General features: G+C 30.1%; 1 protein-coding gene across 3 annotated transcripts in view; it reads right to left on the reverse strand.

Moving 5' to 3' along the window:
• Positions 1–22070, reverse strand: part of Vps16A (vacuolar protein sorting 16) — a 70120-nt gene that overhangs the window by 40694 nt on the left and 7356 nt on the right. For all 3 annotated transcript variants that reach the window (XM_075375329.1, XM_075375328.1, XM_075375330.1), the window contains exons 3-9: positions 21715–21843; positions 19292–19439; positions 15398–15516; positions 12412–12608; positions 6532–6612; positions 3156–3321; positions 1544–1669 (exon numbers count right to left, since the gene is read on the reverse strand). In XM_075375329.1, coding sequence (XP_075231444.1) covers positions 1544–1669; positions 3156–3321; positions 6532–6612; positions 12412–12608; positions 15398–15516; positions 19292–19439; positions 21715–21843 — 966 coding nt within the window. The remainder of the gene's footprint in view (positions 1–1543; positions 1670–3155; positions 3322–6531; positions 6613–12411; positions 12609–15397; positions 15517–19291; positions 19440–21714; positions 21844–22070) is intronic.

Genomic DNA, 22070 nt, shown 5'->3' on the forward strand with positions numbered 1-22070 from the left:
TGATACATGCAGGTGTTCATCTATGCAATATAAAAAAGCATTACCTTCCTCTAAAAAATAATTATCAATAAATCTGGCGTGTTCCCATTAATGGGGAGGATATACTTTATGCTTGGTTTATCCAGGAACATTCCAAACATACTCCTCTTTCTGGTGAAATCATCAAAGAAAAAGCTGAGCTTTTCTATAAAGAAATGAAAGAAGATTTCCGTGCAAGTGACAACATCAAGAAGGTTCAAAAAATTCAAGAAGCATTATGGAATCCGTTTACTAACCACCACAGGTGAGAAACTTTCTTGTGATTTTACTGCTGTCAAGCCATATAAAGAAACATTTATAAAGACAGTCCAAGAATTGGAATTAGTCCTGACTAGGTTTATAATACCGATGAGAGTGGGTTATTTAAAAGGTTGCTATAAAAAAAAAAAACATTCGTCCATTATGCTGAAAAGAGCGCTCCATGTCACAAAATAACAAAAAACAGAATTACATTTATGTCTTGATCAAATGCGAGTGGTATCCGTAAACTTGAATTGCTTGTTGTAGGCTATAGGCAAGTCCAAAAATCCTATGGTTTTTAAAAACGTAAGACTTCTTGTAAAATATAAAAACTAAACCTGAGCGTGGATAACAAGGAAGTACTTTTTGAATGATTTAATGAGCAGTAAAGACATACAAAGTAAAGATGGGTTTATCAGTGTCTTATTTCTTCTGCCAAATGATACGGCTATCGTTCAACTGATGAATAAATACACCTACTTCAAAATTTTAAAAGGAATAAATCTTAAGACTTGTTTAATCTCACACAACTATGGGAAAAGTTTCATGCTAAAACAATAGTATATATACTCTTGGAAAAATTTGTGCCCAACTCATCCTCTATATTATATTTAGACAAAAAAAAAAAAACCAGTGGAAACAAATGCTGACAACATTTGAAAGTAGTTATTTCAGTTCTGATTCAGAAATAAACAACATTAGGGAATTGCTAGCCCAACTGTGCAGTCAGGATGACTCAGAAGGACTGACACAAGACAACTTAAATGAATGGCTGACCAGAATTGAAGATGAAAATTATCAATTGATGATCAACCAGTAGATTAACTGGATATGCTGGATCAGGACGAAGATGATGACAGTGAAAACATGACACTTTGCCATCAATTAGTACCGTAGGTCACGATAGTGCTTTGAGTGCGTTTAACATGTGTAACAAGTGGGCTGAAGTAAATGAAATGGCTGCTGCTAATAATATTTTAACATTAAAATGTTTGCGAGAAAATAATTTTAAACCATACATTAAAGCAAACAACAAAAGACTATTGATCAGTATTTTTCTGTTAAGTAGTTAGTTGTATTATTGTTATTTTCTTAATCACATCAATAATTTAAATTAATAAATGCATATGAAAATATGTAGCATTTTCTGTTGTCTATGACATTGAAATTAGGGTAATTCCAATAATCCGACACCAGGGCTGCTGGATATGTGTCAGTTTATCAAAAGCCTGCTACATACAATATCTATAACAAATTTCCTTACCTTTATTAACATTTTTTGAGTTTCAGGTTGAAATTCCTGTCCAGCTGCTAATATACAGTGTTCTACAGCAGAATGAAGTTTTGATTTAACTAAATGGATATATTCATCAGCTCGATGAGATCGTTTCTTTAAAAAAATAAATAAATTTAAAAAAGTATAAAAAAAACACAAGAACAGTTTTCAATCGTAATTGTTCAGTCTAACAAATGTAATAAAAAGTAATAAAAAGTATTCTTGTTAATAAATCATGTAATTATATATTTTAGAAACCACATTGGAAACATATAATTTACTTAAACAACTCAACTACATGCTTTACTATTTTTTTAGACTATCAGTTTTTTACCAATAAAAAATTTTGTTTTAAAATGTCTTTTTTTTAAATGATAGGCAATTAACCAATACAACAGTATACAATTATACTCAGGACAGCTGTTTAATTAATTAAAGTAGTCTATTAAATATGGCTTCATCCATATTTTATTTTTAAAAAATAAAATTTGATATCCAAGGTGAAATCCAAGGTGTTGCATAATCAGTCACTTAAACAATGTGGTTTACCATGTACCTAGGATCCAAAAAACTTAATTAATTTAAATTAATTAAATATTAATTTAAATAACAATATTAATATTAAATTAAAATCAACATAACAATATTAATTTAAATTCAAAAACACACAGCTAAAAGAAACGTTTTTGGTAGACGATAAGCTGGGTTGATGATGGTATAATTTACAACCTGATAAGTTTACAAACTTCTCAGAAAAAGAACATTTAATATAATCAATATCAACAAAGTTGCTATAATATGTAAGAACTTCAAATGTATACACCTCAGAATGTATACACAGTTTTAAAAATATTTTAACTTGAATGAGGTTAAAATTAAACTGCTGAAAGCAGTTTCAGCTCTGTTTTATCTTGACAATTGCTTACAGTCTCCAGCATGGATCTTCTATCACAGTCATGTATTTACACACATGTGCATGCACACACAGAGAGAGAAATGTATGGGTAATTCATTTCCTGATTACAGAGAGGCTGATAGTTTCTACACACAGTTTCTACAACTTGCAAACAGTTAAAATTCAAACCCACAAAAATACACCTGATTTGTGAGTAAATATCAATGACCATAAATATTTTATATGAAGGCCAGAGTATATTGATATGAAGACCAAAATTACGAGTTGAGTACTTGATACAAACAATACCATACTTGAAAACATTATTTAAAAAACCAGTAAGTGTAAAATGCAATAAAAGTTATACAAAATTAAGTTAATTTTTAAATATTACTCATAAACAGAAGTGTAATAATTCTGCCACATACACTTTACTCCGAACTAATACAGCAGACATTATCAACAACGTATACTTCTAAGAAGATAAATAACTAGTATCTATCCAAAATATCTGGCCGCCTATAAATTACTAAAGCTGTTTAAGCTTTAAATATCAGCATTGTGGTAAATTTAAATCAATTTTAATGCCTGTAACTTAGTTCAATGTAAATAAGATAATAAAGTGAAAAATGGTTAAGTTAAAATAAAGTATGAACATTACACATTATTACAAAATACAACTTGATAAAAATTGTTATATGTTACCTGATACTGTTTAGAAGCCTCAAGAAGATAAGCACCAGGACCAGAACTATTTATTCTAAATATTTCTTGAACTACATCAGGAACTTTATGTAAAATTTCATGATTGTACTGAGATAAAACACGAACACAATCTGATTCTTGAATTAAATGTATAGGTGTATCAAAACTGGAAAATAAAAATGATCTTAAATAATCCAAAGATACTTATTAATTATACTGGTCAAATAACTGCATTTATTATCTTTTTCATCTAGGTATGAACCAAAACACTCAGACATTACATGTTTCAATGTAAACCTACTTGTGTTCTACATAACAAGAAACTTTTATTCATTTTTCCACTAAAAATAAAATATATTCAAATTAGTGATTTATAAAAAAAATGAATATAAACTTCTAAATTATAAATATTTCCCTAATTCAAAACATTACCTCAATTGCTGTTGATAAATGCTATTATTTCTCTATTAGAATATTTTCAGAAAGTATTTTACTTTGGAAGTAACTGAAAAATAAATTATGTTTAAAATATTTAGATGATCATTCATCAACTGAAAATGAATTAATCTCATTAAATATCCCAAGGAAATAGTTTATTATATTTTCTACAAACAGAAATAACAATTTTCAATAATTCATCATCCTCAAAATATAAATACAAGGTGTGCTTTTAAAGTAAAGTTCAAAATTGAAATAAAATCAAAATTTGAATAATATGAACAAACTATTCCTTACACGTAAAAACTACATTTATTGACTACTTTTCTACACAGCTGCCTTCAACTTCAACATATTTTTAAGAGTGTTTCATTTACTTCTTCAAGAAATTCTGCCACCAGTGACTGCCACCACACAGTAACAGCATTATTCAATTTGTCATCAACGTCAAATCTTTGTGAGGTAAACCACTGTTTAAGGTGAAAATAAAGAAAATAACTGCTGGGAGCTAAGTCAGCGCTATAGAGTGGAGATTAAAGATTTTCCAACAAAATTTTCTCAATTGCCTCACTGTCTGGTTTGCTGTGTGTGGACATATAAACAACTGAAACTACTAGCAATTTTCTACACAGCATGTGTCAAATAGAAAAAGCCAGCAGGTATGCAAGAGAGGGAGATATAAATATATAACGGTTTCTTGTGTAGGACGTTTGTTATTTAAAGCATAATATAAAAAAAAAGGAAAATATGTTTTACTTTCAACTTATCACATTTTGACTGACTGCAATGTAAAAGGTCAATGTAATACATTACATGCAAATTTTATAAATATTTAATAAATTAAACTGATAAAGCTTTACACACGATAATCACATTCCACATTATCAATTATAAATTAAACTAAGGCTTATCAATTTATTCTATCACAAAAGGGTGGACACAAAGTTGAGCATACCAAAAACAGACTGGTAGAAGATAGGAGAGGAGTCTAGTAACTTTTTTCCTGGGTGCATAATGAAATGTCATCATCAGTGCTTGAACACCTTATTTACGTGGCAAATAAATAAATATTAAAGATTAAAAATTGAAAATTAACTTAAAAATCTAAACAACAGTAATATAAAAATACAACATAGATGGAAAACACCTATGACATATGAAAAATATGTAATAAAATCACAATGAAATATAACATTAAAAATTTAACTTAAAAAACAAAATTATCATCTGATGTACACCAAATGGTATAAACAGATGAAAAAAGATATGAATTAAATTTTGGGAACAAGATGCACGGCCTTAAGAAATTGCTACACTATTCAAGGTTACTTTAGTCCATCACAAGAAAAAAGAATGTTTAGTATATTTTGCAAGTCTCCAATCACAAATGGGATATTTTCTTTCTGCAACTTATACCTCATAAACTGAGGATGATAATGTAAGTGAAACTTATCTAAACAAGTTTGCCAGATCAATTGACACAGTGATGAGGATGCTGTTGCTTTACTGTCCAATCGGCTGCGGTGATAGTCCTGATCCATACATGGTCCGAACTTTCTCCAAACAATCGATGAGGGAGTTGTCCAAGAAATGGTATCAACATAGTTCAGCCATAATTTCCATTTAGCACACTGAAACACTCAACGGCATACAGTCCTTGCATCGCAGAAGGCACAGAGAATTTCTGTCCTAGGCCTTTAATTGAAATTATGTAATGCACTGCAATAATCCCTTGGTGCACTCCTGCAGTCTTCATCCCACCAAGGAACGAAACATTGCCTTGGTTTTCCAGATGTTAGAAGGATAAATTCATTTGCTCTATCGAGTATCAGGTGTGAAAATGTAGCAAGTTGGTGGATCACATTAACTTTCCTGTTGTATTAACCAAATGAATTTTTATCCATCCAATTTTTTTTCTCAACAAGGATAGATCAATGCATGAAAGTATACCTGATGAAGATGACATAAATGTGTGTGATCAACCATTCAATAACCAGAAATCCAAGTTCTGTCTCATTCAATCAACTACAGTACCTCGAGAAGAGCATGTTGCTGAACCTCACGAAGAGTAACGGGCATTAAAATTGCCAATTATTAAGCAGGGTAAAGGAATCTGTGAAAACAGATTGGACAGATCATCCTCACTAACACTGGAATTTGGGGGAAGTTATAAGTTACAGATATCCATTTTAAATGGTGCTAATATCTTCAGTGAGACTGCAGGAATGTTTGTAGCTAATGGAATCCGTGTAACTAATACGTATGAATTCCTTCAGGAAAACAGCCGCACCTGTGGTTGTGAAGGACTGTGATGCATCTTGTTGATTTTTTACAAGATTAAAATGTATGCTGCTATAAAAAAAATCCTGCCAGTTATGAACTGAGATTGGTTATTAGGTTTCTTTTGGTAAAATCTACAAACCCAAAAGATTTATCAGGAACTATGTAATGTTTAGGAAAGATGTAATAAGTGAAAGTGCAGTAAGGGAGTTGTGCACCTTGGCTGCTCAAACATTAACGATGGAAAACTATATGGGCAGCCTAATATTCTCTCTAAAGAATTGGTAGCAAAAGTTGATGAAAAGATTCGCACTAATAATATAGAACATATTATAGAACTTTCAGTATCCAAAAAATTCACGTAGCCTTTTGGATGAAGTTGTAACAAAAAAGTTGAGTTACCATAAGTTATGCCCTTGATGGGTTTTAAAATATCTTTTAGAACAAAACAAATTGCAGCATAAGGCATCTGCTTTGACTTCTCGACCATCCTGCATACAACCCAGATCTGGCACTAAGTGATTACCATACGTTCCTCCATATGAAAAACTGAGTGGCAACTAAGGGCTTTGATGATGACAAGGAACTCCACAAAGGTGTCACCAACTGAAATAATTTTACTTCACTTAATATTTAGAAAAACAAAATATATACTTACTTATAGTTAAGGCAGTCTTCACTTCCATCTATTACTTCTAAATTATAATCTCTATATATTACTACAGCATCCTCACCACACCTGAGAAATAAACATGCAAATGTGTAAAGAATAACTTTTGATTTAAAAAAAAATATACGCAAAAAACAAGTTTCCTCATCAGTAATAAGAATCATTCTCATGAAACAAATATAGTACCTTTCAGAAGATTAGGACTGAATTAATAATCTCTTCAGAAATAAGTATAAGCTTCTTTACAATGTTTCATAAGTATTGATACACAAGGATATCTTACGTTTACCAATACCATGACTGATTGTGTGATTTTTTTCATAACTTTCATTTTTATGCTACATCTGGAAATCTACCATAAAATTTATAATGAATTATGAAAGTTTATATTATTATAATCCTTATATTTCTATTTTTACTGCAACACTGAATATTTATTCTCTTGTAAAATTAAATGCCAATAATCAAATATTAAATAAAACTTGACTGAATAAATATAATAGCGACCGATAAAAAATAAACTGACTTATACCCGCTGATAACAAAATTCCCTCCTTTTCCATTTATTTCTATATTAAAAAAAATTTTTTTAAAAATTTGAATATACTCCTGATTACTATGGGGGCAAATTAATTTGTCTATATTTTAATCCTGAGAAATAAAATCATTGGTTGGTTAATGTTTTAAATTAAGTTGTAACTGTGAAATCAATATTTGAGGAGCAAGAAACTATACTGTATTCTGTTAGCTTATTCTATTAGCTGTTACAGTAAAGAATAAACAAATGTTACTTTTGTGTGAGTGAGTTCATCATGATTCTGCTGAGTCATGTCCCTTGCATCAGTGCCGATTCACAACGCGGCCCTATATACAACACTATACTGAACCTAACACTAATACAACACTAACACTATACAACACTATATTACTCATATTAGTCACTGTATAACACTGATAAACAAAATTGTTGTTTTCTAACATACGATACATGATTTTAATCTGTTTTTTGATGCTAAAAACGAACATGAACTCAGAATCTTTCTATCACCCAACATTTTTGAAAAATTTTTAAATTTTAATTTATTGATTTTTTTTCATTTTTCAACATATAGTTAGCATTTCAAGTTCAAATATTGTATTTTGTTAACTCATTTTTTATTGTTTAACTTTATAACATAATTTTTAAGTTATAAATAAACAATACTAGACAAAGAATTAAATCACATCATAGTCACATATTATGACATATGTACCTATGGTTTGGCATGAACCTAAGGATCAAGTAACCGATTGTTACTTTTGTTTTAACAAGTGTGTAGGGGATTTCTAAAAAATCTAAACATACTTAAAATATCCTTCATTACAATCTGAAATCAGCTCTGTACTTCACAGCGAAATTATTTTAGTTCCTGAGCCACCTGTGAATATATATTTTGAAACCAGTGATGAAGAATCAGGCAGCACTGAAGAAGACAGCAATGATTTTGATTTATATTCCTATAAACCATATCTTACATCACAAGGTGAAATTAATGACTTGGTTAGGGATTAAAATTTATCAAAAAATTAAAAAAAAAACAGTTATTTATTAAAAAAATCACATAAACATTATGTTCCAAATGGAAAAATATTATTCATGAGCCCTTAGTTGAACCCAAAAAAGTATTTTTACCCCTCTCCATATCAAGCTAGGACTGATGAAAAATTTTGTAAAAGCAATGGAAAAAGATAGTCCTGGATTTTTGTAATCAGGTAGAAATTTCCGAATGTAAGTGAAGGAAAAATTAATGAAGGAATATTTGTTGGTCCTCAAATAAGAGAGTTGGTCAAAGATGATGAATTTAACTCAGTGTTAAATAATGTAGAAAGTGCAGCTTGGGCTTCATGTAAAGACGTTTGCAAAAATTTTCTCTGCAAACAAAAATCCAACAATTACCACGATATTGTTCATCAACTTCTTAATTCATACAGAGCTATGGATGTAATATGTCTTTGAAAATACATTTCCTCCACTAACAACTGAATTTTTTCCCAGGCAACCTCAGAGATGTAAGTGACGAACATGGTGAACGTTTCCACCAAGACATTTTGGTGATGGAAAGCTGCTATAAAGGAAAATGGAATACTAACATGCTAGCCGATTACTGTTTGACATTAATTTGGGATAAGCCTGAGGCTAATTATAAAAGAAAAACATCAGCAAAATCATTCTAGCACAGATATGGCCATGCAAAATTATAAATTTTACAGATTTTAACTATATTTTCCCTTAAAGTATGCAATGTAGCAATGTACGCAAAAAAGCAATTTAAGAAATGGTATCACACTTAGATAAAGATTTAAAAAAATTTTTTTTTTCTATCAGTGTAATTAATCTGTCATATAAAAGTCAATGTAATCAAAAGTTTATATAATGTTATGTCTTCTAAGTTCTATTAAAACCCTTGATATTTTCATATTTTTTACATTTTGTTCTCACGTTCAGTTTTTCTGTTTCTGTTATTTATTTAGTCTAATGTTATTTAAAGTTAATATAATGCAATTTATTTTTAATTTACTGCATCATGAGTGTAGAGTATTCCTAGAATTGTGTCTGTACAACTTGAGTTATACTATTACTTTGACACCATGTCTGATACAGATTCAACTGATAATAGTGCACAATTCCAAGGATGTTGATTTTGGATGTTGTTAATAACTACCATCACAATTGGGAGTTGTGCTACTTCATTGTTCAATGTCATTTGCCAGTATGAATCTAATAATGAATTATGGTTTCCTAATAAAACAAAACCCTGCAGAACAACTGAGGAAAAAGTTGACAATTTTGATAAAAACGTGATTCGTAAAAAAGTATACAAATTTTATTTACTGAGAAATGGTTCAGTGATGCGTTACCTCCTTTGGAAGACATTGTCTATTGGAAGATAATGATATTCGCTTACTGATTTAGACAACGCCCCTTATCATTCATATAAAAAGGAAAGAATTCCAACCATGTCTTGGAAAAAGAATGATGTCAAAGTTCAAAAGGAGTGATTTTTGAAGATGATGAACTTAAGGTTCAATTATTGCAAAGAGTTTTGCAAATTAAAAGTAATTTTAATGTGTGCAAAATTGATGAATTAACAAGATCCAATGGCAAAATCGTGCTTTGATTACCTCCCTGGCATTGTATACTCAACCTGATTGAGTTAATTTGGGGACAAATTAAAAGTTACATAATATAAGAAAATACCACACTTAAAATATCTCATGTTAAAAATTTATGCTTAAAAGTCAATGATAAAACAGGCCAGCAAGAATGGAAAAACTGTATAAAACATGAAACAGATACTACTAGTAAGTAAATTATTGGGAACTGGATAATATAATAGAAAACAAAACTGAGCATCCTGATGTATCTTTTAATACTGACAGCACTATGGATTTCTTGCAAACAGGTGATGAAAACTGAATTGAATTTATTATTTGTTTATTATCATAAAAAATTTAATAATATATTAGTGAACGTTAACTGTTTGTTGACAATTGACAATTTCATAAAAACTCAAATATAAGTCTTAATTTATTTAAATTCAAAATATAATAGAACATATTTACTGAATATTAACATCATGTAGTTTCTTTTATATGCATCAGGATTTACAGGAAATGCGTGTGAATCAACTGCCTGAACACTCACTCATATGCACAGTTTGTTTACATTCTATAAGCTAACTGAATAAGATACAAGTAACTGAAAATGTAATAAGACAAATTTTTAAAAACTTGATTTTAAAAGAAGACATTTTAATTGATAACATTAATGACATAAATGAGGCTAATCTTAATTGTAAATATTTATTAAAGAACTTTACTATATGAACTTCAACACCAAGTATCGATATTTTATTTATTTAATTAGTGTATGGTACCAAGACACAACACAAATTACAGTCAAAAATTACGAACAAACATAAAAAAAATTAATATAAGCTACTGATTCTGGAGTTGTCATCAGGAAATCTTCAGGAGTCCCTTCATAAGCTGTCCTAGAGAAAACTTCTGTGATGTGTTAAACGGTTTGATTTTCACCACGCTCACAAAGGGTGTCAGTATTTTACCCCATTTATACAGGAAATAACTGCATCTACCATGCTGAGTTCATATTCTGTAACGTTGACCATGTCTTACGTGGCAAGTCAAAACCCGGTGGCTTTTGAGTAATACATGGAATTTTGCTATTCTGCTTTGTGGTCCATTCTTGACGCCAGACGTCAGTCAGGTTGAATTCTTCCTCTGTGGCAGTAATTGTTGTTTTGATAGATGGCTTTCTAGATCAAAGGCGACCATGATTTGCATCCTAAATGTCCTCATGTATTGGTAGGCTTTGATTATCCATAATCTTCTTGTACTCTCTTATAAGAGCATTCATACAGCGCAGATTTGGGAGTGGTATGTGGCTCAATACTGGGAGCCATTTCACAGGAGTAGACCTGATAACTCCGGTAATCATTCTCATAATGTTATTAAGGTGAGCATCAATTCTATGAACATAAGGGCTGTTAAGCCTCACTGTATCAGTATCAATATATACACATACTGTATAAAGAATGCTAATGGCCCTGATGCTTTTTCAAATGCAACTGAAATTCTTAAAAGTTAACCGATATCAGTACAGTAATAATCTTCTTCTTTCCAACACATGAAACTATGCAACTTAATGTGCATTATTTAAATCAAGAAGGGCTCAAATAAAAGGGAAAATTTTCAGGTCATTCCTTAATAAAGCCTTTTACTTGAAGTCCTGTACTATTAAAATGTATAAGCCAATGGAAAAGATAAGACAATCCTACATTTAAATGATGACCCTTTCACTAAAACAAATTTACGTTATGATAAATGGTGGGAAAAATATCTACAGCCTGATGTGACTCTCTTAATGCAATAATTATAACAAGAAATGATTTCTTTAATGAAAAAAATTTACTACTTCAATTAATAGAAACAATAATCTATAGAAAGATATAGTAGAAAAACCGATGTAAAATAAATTTTGAAATGGTTTACTGTTCTGTCCTCAATTAATCAACTTTTTTTATTATTTAATTATCAAAATTTTAATGTTCAGATTTTTGTTAAATTTTCTTCTTAATAAATGCGAATTAAGGTTATGTAAATACATTATTCAAACGCTTAACATTATTCAGTTGTTAACAGTTCCTTCTGGTTAATCGGTAAAACTTGCATGCTTTTTTACATTTTTTTGAATATTTATGATTTTGTATTATCCACTTGTCTAAATTCAATCACAACAAGAATTAGGGGTCACTGTATATGAAATGGAAAACTGATTCTTCTGTCATGCCAGACTGTAACATAAAGTAATAATTCTTAATTACGTTTTCATAACTTTAAATATTATTAAGAAAATTTTAAGCTGGCTTACTGGTGAAAAAGTTGGAGTTTAACAATCTGTATTATATTTTCTGTAAGTAGTGTGTGCAAAATATGTCACTGAAAACTTTTGCTTCTTGCTATTACTAATGTATTAAGGCTGATGGTAAACATTACTAACTGACCCATTATTATATCTGATATATGCAGAAAGCTAATTTAGATTTGTGCCAATTGAACATCCTAATATCACAAAAACTCTCTTATATCTTTTATAGATGGAATTCATCTCATAAATTTGAAAATTATGCGAGGAAATATGGTATGAAAAAAAAATTAAACTGAAATATGTGATTCAAAGACAAAATATCCCACAAGAAAGGCAGAGAAGATGCTACCATTCCACTATTACTGCATAATTTTTTTTTTTTTTTTTTTACTGTATAACAAATAATACAATAATATAACAAATAAATTAATAGCACTAACCAAACAAGTTGTCTTGGAAGACTGTTATTATGAGTATCATAAATACGGCTATTTCGATGTAAATCGACATGACCTATCCACAGTTTTCCGTAATTACTGAGTATTGCTAATTGACTACTATTTGATGACAATGATGATAAAGATGACGATACAGCCATTGCTACAATCAGACTACCTTCCTCACCGAAATCTACATTCTGAAAAAAAAAACAAAAAGAAATATAACAATGAAATGCAATAGAATTATAACAAGTTAGCAGTTATCAAATTTCACTTAAATGTTGGATAATACAGAGACTGACATTCCATTACACCTTTTTAAAGAACAAATAAATAAAAACTTGTCTAGGAACAAACAAATTTTATGCATAATTTAATTTATATATGTAATACAAGATTACAGAGTAACACAGCAGTGACATGATGTCAACAGTACTCTACAGAGATGCCACAGCATCTGTATGCAGTCTGGCATGTAAGTGTAAATGTACCAGTAAATGTGTAGTCTTCAACAAACTCAGGCCAACAATTCCTGAGACATGTGATTAATTGAATCCTAATTACTGAAGAACAGTGTATCCATGATCTAGTATTCAAACTGATATGAAAGCAACACTACCTTTATTAGAATTTGAGCCTAAGAACTCTCAACTTCAAAATTAGCTAATTTATTATGGCAAGTTCACCACTACGCCAACCCAGTAAGTTGGTAATTTGCTTCAATTAAACAAATAAAATTCTCAATAACTTTAAATACGAGAAAATGAGTTTGGATTCAAGTCCCAGTACAGGTTCTATAATAATTTTTCACAATGATTTCATTCATTATACATAAACAATTTTAACAGATATATTTTATTAAAGAAAACAATTATAAAGAATATCTCTAAAGCAGACCACTGGGAAATTCTCACCTTAAGGTTGGTGAACTTGTGTCATTCATGGCCATACTAGTAATGTACCACTGCATTGTTGTCTGTAAGTTGTCGTGTTGTAGTATCTTTGATAAAGTGTGAGTTTTTACGTTATAAAATGAATACGAAAATCGATGTCGCCGTCGACTGTGAAATACACGGAGTCTATGTTTTTTAAACCATCAAAACGTTATGCCAGCTGAAATTCATAGGCAGCTGGTTTCTGTGTATGGTGATAATGTAATGAATGAAAGAAATGTCCAAAAATGATGTGAAAGGTTTAGAAATAATAGAATTAATGTGCACAATGAAAACGTTCCGGGAGGTCCTTGATAATCATCGAGGAGTTGTTGAAATGTGTCAATGATGAAATCAAAAAAGAACCTCGTTCAACGATTTTCAACCTGGCCGTTCTTTTTCCTGATGTTTCAAGAAATGTTATCAGTCGCATTCTACATGACCATTTAGGCTTCAGAAAGGTTTGTGCACGTTGAGTGCTGCATATCTTAACGGAACATCACAAAAAAATTTGAATGGGATCTGCTTTGGAATTGTTGATGTGCTGCACAGAAAAAGATGATGAGTTCCTAATTCAATTGTTACTGGTGATGAAACATGAATTTTGTATTACATGCCAGAGAGAAAATGACAGTCAACTGAATGGCGTCATCCTCAATCTCCAACCAAACTACAAAGTTCAAGACACGGCCATTTGGACACAAACTGATGACCACAGTCTTTTGGGACTGGTTTTTCATACTGCTGATCGATTTCATGCTATGTGGAATGACTATAAATGCAGAAGCCTACTGCAAAACTCTACTTAAGTTACAGCGCACGATTCAAAATCGGCAATTTGGGCAGCTAACCAATGGCATTATCCTGCTGCACAATAATGTATGACCACATGTTGTGGGTCTGACAAGTGATTTACTGAGAACATTTTGATCGGAAATTTACAACCCATAACCAATTTACTGAATTTACAATAACGATATAGTTCAGACTTAGCTACTTCCGATTACCATTATTTTTGAAATTGAAAGAATTTTTGGATGGGAAGCAACTCGCGGGTGACAATGAATTTATAAAAACTGTTAATCAGTGGCTAAATGGACTGGCGGCAGAAGAGTATGACAAGGGTATATTGAAGTTGGTGTATCACTATGATAAATGCCTTAAATTCATGTGATGATTATATAGAGAAGTAGTATAAGGTATGTAGGCTAAGAGAAATAAAAAATACTTATAAAGTTTTCAGAATAGATTTTTTTACAATGAAAAGGTCTTTACTTTAGAGATAACCTCTTGTAGATACATGACACTTGTTTTCGGTTTTAACTTAAACTTATAAATATTCAAAATATTAACTGTTAACATCAATACATCTATAACAATAGTTTAATTCACAGTGATATGCTAACTAGACTGTAGCTAAAGTTATTATGTTAACTAGATCAACCATTCCTGAGGCATGTGGTTAATTGAACCCTAACCACCAAAGAACACAGTTTCCGTGATCTAGTACCCAAATTCATAAAACAGCAACTACCTTTACTAGAATTTGAGCTTAAGAACTCACAACTTCGAGATCAAGTGATTTACGATGACAAGTTCACCACTAGACCATCCCGGTGGGGTCTAGTGGTGACTAGACCCCACTTTACTAATACTAAAGACACTTTGTAACCAAAACCAATATCCTTGGTTTTGTAATATACAAAGCGTCTTTAAAATAACCCAAAGACAGAAATCCTACCTGTCGCTGAGGAAATGTGTTGTCAAGAAATATCTTCATGTCACTATGATGGTGGAACCCCATCTTGTTGAAAGGTTTACTTCTTCATAAACTAAAAGGTTAGAGGAATAATGTTCTTTTGCAGCATTTGTAAGCAAAAGATACTGGTGACAGTCTCCTCAAAGAATTAGCCCAACAATCCCTCTAGCTGGTAAACCACACCATATGGTTTGGCTGGTAAATTTAGGGGTTTCTGTTCAACTGTGTGTGGATTTGCGTTATTCCAGTAAACATAAAATTAATTAATTTGAAAATAAAATGTTAGGCAAGTTACCTTTGGCATAGGATACGTTTCTGATTCATTAAGTGAATATAGTTCAGATCCTCTTGCCATTAACACTCTGGTATGTCTAGCTTCACTAATTATAACCCATGCTGTTGGTGCTAAATGGCCTACAAAAAAAAAAAAAATTAATTAATTAAAAATATCTTTATTCAACACAAAATAACATTTCATAATTGAATGATTTACATATATGACATTCTGAAAGGCTCCATAAATTTAGTGTAGTTTTTTTTTATTCGAGGGTGGTAGACAGCAGTGTCCCTCATTTATGTAATGTGTGCACCTTCATATTGTTACATCTATTGATTACCACGAATGGATAGTTATGTTATTAATTAGTATCCAACAACATAATGTTGCCGGGGGCAGTATTGGAGTCATTAATGTTTAAACATAATTGATTTGACCCGGTCACAAACAACAAATGGGCTAGATAGGAAACCTATCCATTAACCATTTGCATTACTCTGTATACTTAAAAAGAATAATTAGCAAACATAAAGTACAAATCATGCTGGAAGCACTCACTTTGATTGTAGAAAAACATTGTACAGTCTTACTTTGTTATCTATGGTTTGTAAGGCTTAGAAAAAACTACTGATCTTACACTTTTATTACATTTATTTTTGTAATATTCACTATTCACATTTTGCTCCATAATGTAGTAAATTACATGAAAAAAGGATTGTTTGTTATTTATGCATTTTAGAGATCTGGTCATATACGCTTGCTCACATGTGCATGCGCGCGCACACACACACACACACGCACACACACATACACATGCATGCATGCACGTGCACCCACCAACACACACATTTAATTAATATAGCTTTGCATTCACAGATTATTATATCAAACACCAGCAGCAAACATTTTTTGTCACATGATATGAGTATAAATTTGGCCACCTGTATGGATAATATTTTACAAATTTACCAAGACAATTTTCAACCATTTTGTGGAGATTAAATGGCCTTTCAGAGAATAATTGTCAAATTGCAATAACATTATTTAATTATAAAACTGCAATCATTTTTTTGTGCAACGAAAAAATGATTACTTTTATTCTTCCTAAAAGGTGATTATAAAAGATTTAGTAAGAAACTTAAGAACCTTCTTAACAGAATCAAATTGTTACAATAATTAAAAAATTAGCTTTGATGTAACATTTAACAATTTTCTTAATGCATTTGAGAAGGACTTCTTTCTAGCTTACCTTTTACTAAAAAAAGAAAGAGTTTAAACATAAAAAGAAAAATGTACGAATTATAAATAAACTGTAAAATCTAGCTATACTCACTTAGTGAAATGTCTGTAATTTGTCTGATAACTTTTGCAATCATTTGAAAAATTAGAAATGAATTTATACTAAAGTTATTAATATTGCTAAAAGGTAAAATTATGATAATTTAATATCTAATTCAAATAATATAATAATCTAGAATCATGTAGGCAGTTATAAAAAGTGAAAGTAGATTTAAACAAAAAATATAGGTCAGATAACTTCATCAAAAATATTAAAAAACTCGACTCCTAGCTTCTGTTATCTCCCCCTATTCAGGTAGTGGAGGAATTTAATAATTTCTTTTCCAGCATTTTAGGCAACAATAATATTAAGATAGACAACACGATTAATGTTCTGTTCAACGTATAAATAAATTATATATTCAAACTAATTTTCAATAATAGCATAAGAATTATTTTGTAGTCATTTTTAATATTTAATGCACCTTAACATTATTTCATAAGTTTATGTTCAAGACTTTAAATAGATCTGCTTTTTATTTTATTAATTTTTTTACATTTATTTATCTTATATATTTTATTTTTATCTTTTTATATTTATTATTTATTTATCTCATAACTGATGTGATAAAGTGATGTGATTTCTACAATGTAATTTTATGTACCGATCAAAATAAAGATTTATTTATCTGTGTTAATAAATAAATAAATGAAAATTAAATTTTAATAATCTTTTAGAAATCAATGTAATTATTGAAAGTTCCCTTTTTAATCATTTCTTAGAAATAAACTTTTTACTGTAAAATTAAGTTTTATTAGTCTATAATTTAATCTAGCTAAATTGTGAACAAAAGATGGAACTTCAGTTTAAGCATGCTATCAGCATGAACCACCAAAGCAATCAAGCTAAAAGGGCTTGTAAGACTTTAAAAGAAAAGAGATTAATTTTTGCAATAGCAAGTATAAAGTGTAACACTGTCAAGTAATAAGTGTAGTTACTAAGCTTTACGTACACAATAGATGGTAAAATTAGTGAAAAATAAGAACTTAATTTACAATTGTTACAGAACATCATAGTAAATAATGCAACATCATATAGTCAGACCATAATAATGAAAGGAGAAGCTAGAGTTAAAAAGGGATGCTATGAAGAACTGTGTAAAACCTTGATTATGATATAGTTTCCAGTTATATAAGAGTAGAAGAAGTATTGCAGATTGCAATACTTTTGTATTGCAAGCTGCAATACAAAAGTTACATAAAAGAGTGAGATTAAGCGAGTAAGATAAACCATCACTGGTTTTTTTATGTAAGCAAAACAGTATCAATAATTTAAACAATTGAAGTCCACTTAATTCAACCTACATACAGTTAACCTTAAGCACATACATTTATATGCATATTATACAAAACCAAACCACGTACATTTCCTCTATGAAACACTTGTAAAAGTGAAATTATGATTGTGTTTTAATGGATATATAAATAATTTACAATAAATTAAAAAATTATAGAAAGAATTGAAATTTTTGTAGGGAAAACAAACTCAAACTGAAGGTGAAGAGATAAAAATATTAAATGTAAACTATAAACAATTATTAGGTTAGGAGACTAATGACGACATAAAAGAACAGTAAGAAAATAGTAATGATGTGGTAGCAGAGTTCTCATTTTTAAATGAGGATGAAGTTTTAAAATCTACACAAGAATCTTATGCTAGTAAGAATGACTAAGACAAAGATGACAACAACATACTATATTAACATTTGGTACAGCTTGGAATGAGAATTAAATTGTATTACAAAATGAAAGACAACAATTACTTTTTTACATTAATAATTTTATTATCAAACTAAAAGTGAAAATCTGAAGTGATCTAGGACCTAACAAATGTAAATTATTGGCAGTCTACAGAACATGAAAGATAAAAAATAGGAACGTAGAAAATCAATTTGAAATTAAAATAACTAAGGAAAAAGATAAAAATAAAGAATTACTGATGATACCTTTGACTGGAGCAATTAAACATGAATAAACAGATACCTAGAGTAGAAGAAATCAAAGAATTTTGGAATGTGCTGTTACAGAAGAATACTAATAATTAAGAATTAAAAATTATTTAATATGTGATAGTATAAAAAAAATAATAGTTTAATTGGAAAGAAGTGTAAAATTATAAAAGCCAAAATACATAAAATAACAACAAAATTATCACAGATTAGAAAGGAAAGGAGCCGTTTTACTCAAAAGTACTTCAGTCCATTTTTTTAAACCCCCGGGACCACTGTTTAGTATTATTTCAGAATATGAGGTGAAATGAAAATTTTGTAGCACATGAAAATGTGCTATGCATCACTGGGATTCGAAGCCGAATGAAAGGCTGAAACACTACCACTAGTACCACAGAGGCCAGCTCTGTGGTACTAATAGACCATATTACAATACAACTTACAACTGGCACAGCAAAGATATTAAAAATAAAAATTAATCTAATTTTACTTGCATATAAATAAATAGATTCATTTGATCGGTTAAATGTAGTTTGAGAAACAAATGGGAGAATACCATTCTAACAACTGCATAATATAAAAATGCAATACGCAACATAGTTATAAGTTAATTTATAATACCTACCCTGAACTTCAGGCAATCTTCTAAGTTTAGGTTCTTTAAAACTATTGACTAAAAATATATGAAATGCTGAAGTTAACACAGCAACACCTGTAGTTCCCATTCCACTCATGAAAATTTGTGCCTCAATTACTTTCATATCTTGAGCTTCCTATTAAAAAAGAAAAAAAATTAACCAGCAGTCAATAGGTTAAACATTGTTTTTTTAATCCATTAGTTGCATATATAAGTCTGCTGCAGTATGTTTTAAAATTTTAAATTAATAGTAAATTCCACAGTCCAATATAACCACCTCTGATCTTTATTAATGAACAAAGTGATCACTGTGTTAACTTAATCACTCGGTAACCAACTGCAGAATACGAAAGGAGATTTTGACCGTTTAAAAAATGTATGAATAAAACAAAGAAAATTTCTGTAACTAAATCGTATAAAATAGTACTAAAGTAAGATTAATGTTATTCTAATATATAATTTAACACCTAATTAATCTGCTAGGTGATCTCTTAAAGCAACTTCATCTTAAGATACTGTTTTGACAAAATGCTTGCTATGCTAATACTATCAATGGCCAAATTTATTTACACTTTCAGTTATTGTATAAATGCCAAATGAGATTACCATGGGCTGCCAAACCTCACCTTACATTTCCTTTAGGTTGAGATGATGTTGATACTGTTGTTTTGAAAAGGATAGAATAAAAAATAGAAATTACTGGATAAAAATCAATGTTTACAGTTAGAGAAAAGCAGTATTTTTAACTATATTCTACAGAATTTAAATTTAAATTTGTTTAATCTGATTAGGGAAAGTATGAGATCTCAGCCAGACACTTCAATCAAAGACTCTATATGGTCTCTTATTCTAAACCTACAACCCAATTCTACATCTTTAAATAAACAGAGTCTGACTTATTAGCTAAGATGCTATACTTGAAAGCGGGAAGGAGACTTTAAAAATCAAATTTACTTTATATTAAAGCTTCTCACATTCTAGAAAAAGAAGCCTTACAGTCACCACATTGGACTGTACAAGCCATCAAGCCATCAAAAAGCAAAACATTCTTCCAACAGTTTTTACATGTAACCTGAATATATCATGTCCAGTAAGAAAGCTAATAACTTCCTACTGCTTACTCAACTCAGTCTTAGTTAAGAGTTATACAGAAGAGGTCCTTGCAATCCCTTTTTATTGTCTGTTCTTTTTTTGGCTAGAAAGTCAGCCTTTTCATTTTGGTAGTAAGTTAGGTATCCACACATTAACAAAACTGAATATTATTAAGGAATAAGATACCAGTAATTAAGATATAATACCAGTAATAACATATTACAATACCAGACCAGTAAAGGATTAAACTAGCTTGAGAGTTGAGTCTTAAAGGTTGCATGACTAAATGAAAATATTACATTCTTTGCATATCCCATTTCCAAATATAGGTAGGCATACTTAAATACTGTACATATCTCAGCTTGAATTACTGCAGAATATTTCCCAAGACTGTGATCCATGGTGAATAGTTTACGGTCATTAGACCGTAAGACCGGTCATTACGGTCTTAGATCTCATTCTATACTGTGTATTGAAACATGGAAAACTATAAAATATCGGTTCTTCATAAATTATGACTTAAAATCTTGTAAATATTTTATTTGCTGTATAATACGATACTTAATTTTTAGAACAGGATTATTTAACAATTTTATGTGCAGAAATTACAAAACTGACAACAAAATATTCTACAAGCATTTTATGGGTGACCGTTAGTTAACACTCAAATTTGTTTCTGTTCAAAATTTGTTGGGCTTCCTGTCATCAAATAATTACTCCATGTGTAAACTGTGATTTAGTTGCTTTGTTTAACCAGAGAGACACAGACAACAATAAAACACCGGTTTTGCCAGAAAGTATCTACAGGTCATAACTGGTATCTTGCTGATGAACCTCTTACCTAAAAGAAAGCTTCAGTTTAGTTTTCCATCCAGATACTTGACAACATTAGATACTACATCTAGTACTCTTAATGGAAATATGGTGAATATCATTGTGTAAAACAATTGAAACTGAACGTAAAATTCTATTGACAGTTGGAAATAATGTAATATGAAGTTCAATACACTGCTTAATGTATTACATTAAGTGCATGGATCGCAGGATCTATGGATAACAAAATATAAAATCTATGTAACTGATTCCCTGAAGGTCCCTTGAATGGGTAAAGCAAACATTAAAAAAACTGACAGAAACAAATTACTAGACTGCCTGGGAACTAAAAACAGAATCCAACATGTAGAGCTGTTAAGAAGGAATATCTAATCAAGATCAAAATTTTAATAATATTTTTTAGTAAAAATTATACCAAAATATAAAAAAGGAAAAATTAACAGTTATAACTAAAATTAATTTACGTTAAATACAAATACACACACCTGCCCCATTCGAAATGTATGCTGGTAATTGGAAAACATATCATAAATAAGAACACATCCATCATCTTGGACGCACAGTAGATCTTCTGTTGTTGACCAGCCTAACTGTACAATCTGACCACTATTCCACTATAAAACAATTTAAAAATGACTATTAAGAATAATTTTAATGTCACATCATAAAGTTTTTAAATGTAATAAATATGTAAATGTACCGGTAACAGCACAACTTTGTACATTTGCTCCTACTACAATTTAAAAAAGCTGACCAAAGCATGAACACTTAGTAACAAAAATTTCATTCTATGGGGAAATATTAAACTTACATACAAGGGACATTCAATAATTAACAAGAT

Source organism: Lycorma delicatula, chromosome 9, assembly GCF_047948215.1.
Source record: "Lycorma delicatula isolate Av1 chromosome 9, ASM4794821v1, whole genome shotgun sequence".
Classification (NCBI taxonomy): Eukaryota; Metazoa; Arthropoda; class Insecta; order Hemiptera; family Fulgoridae; genus Lycorma; species Lycorma delicatula.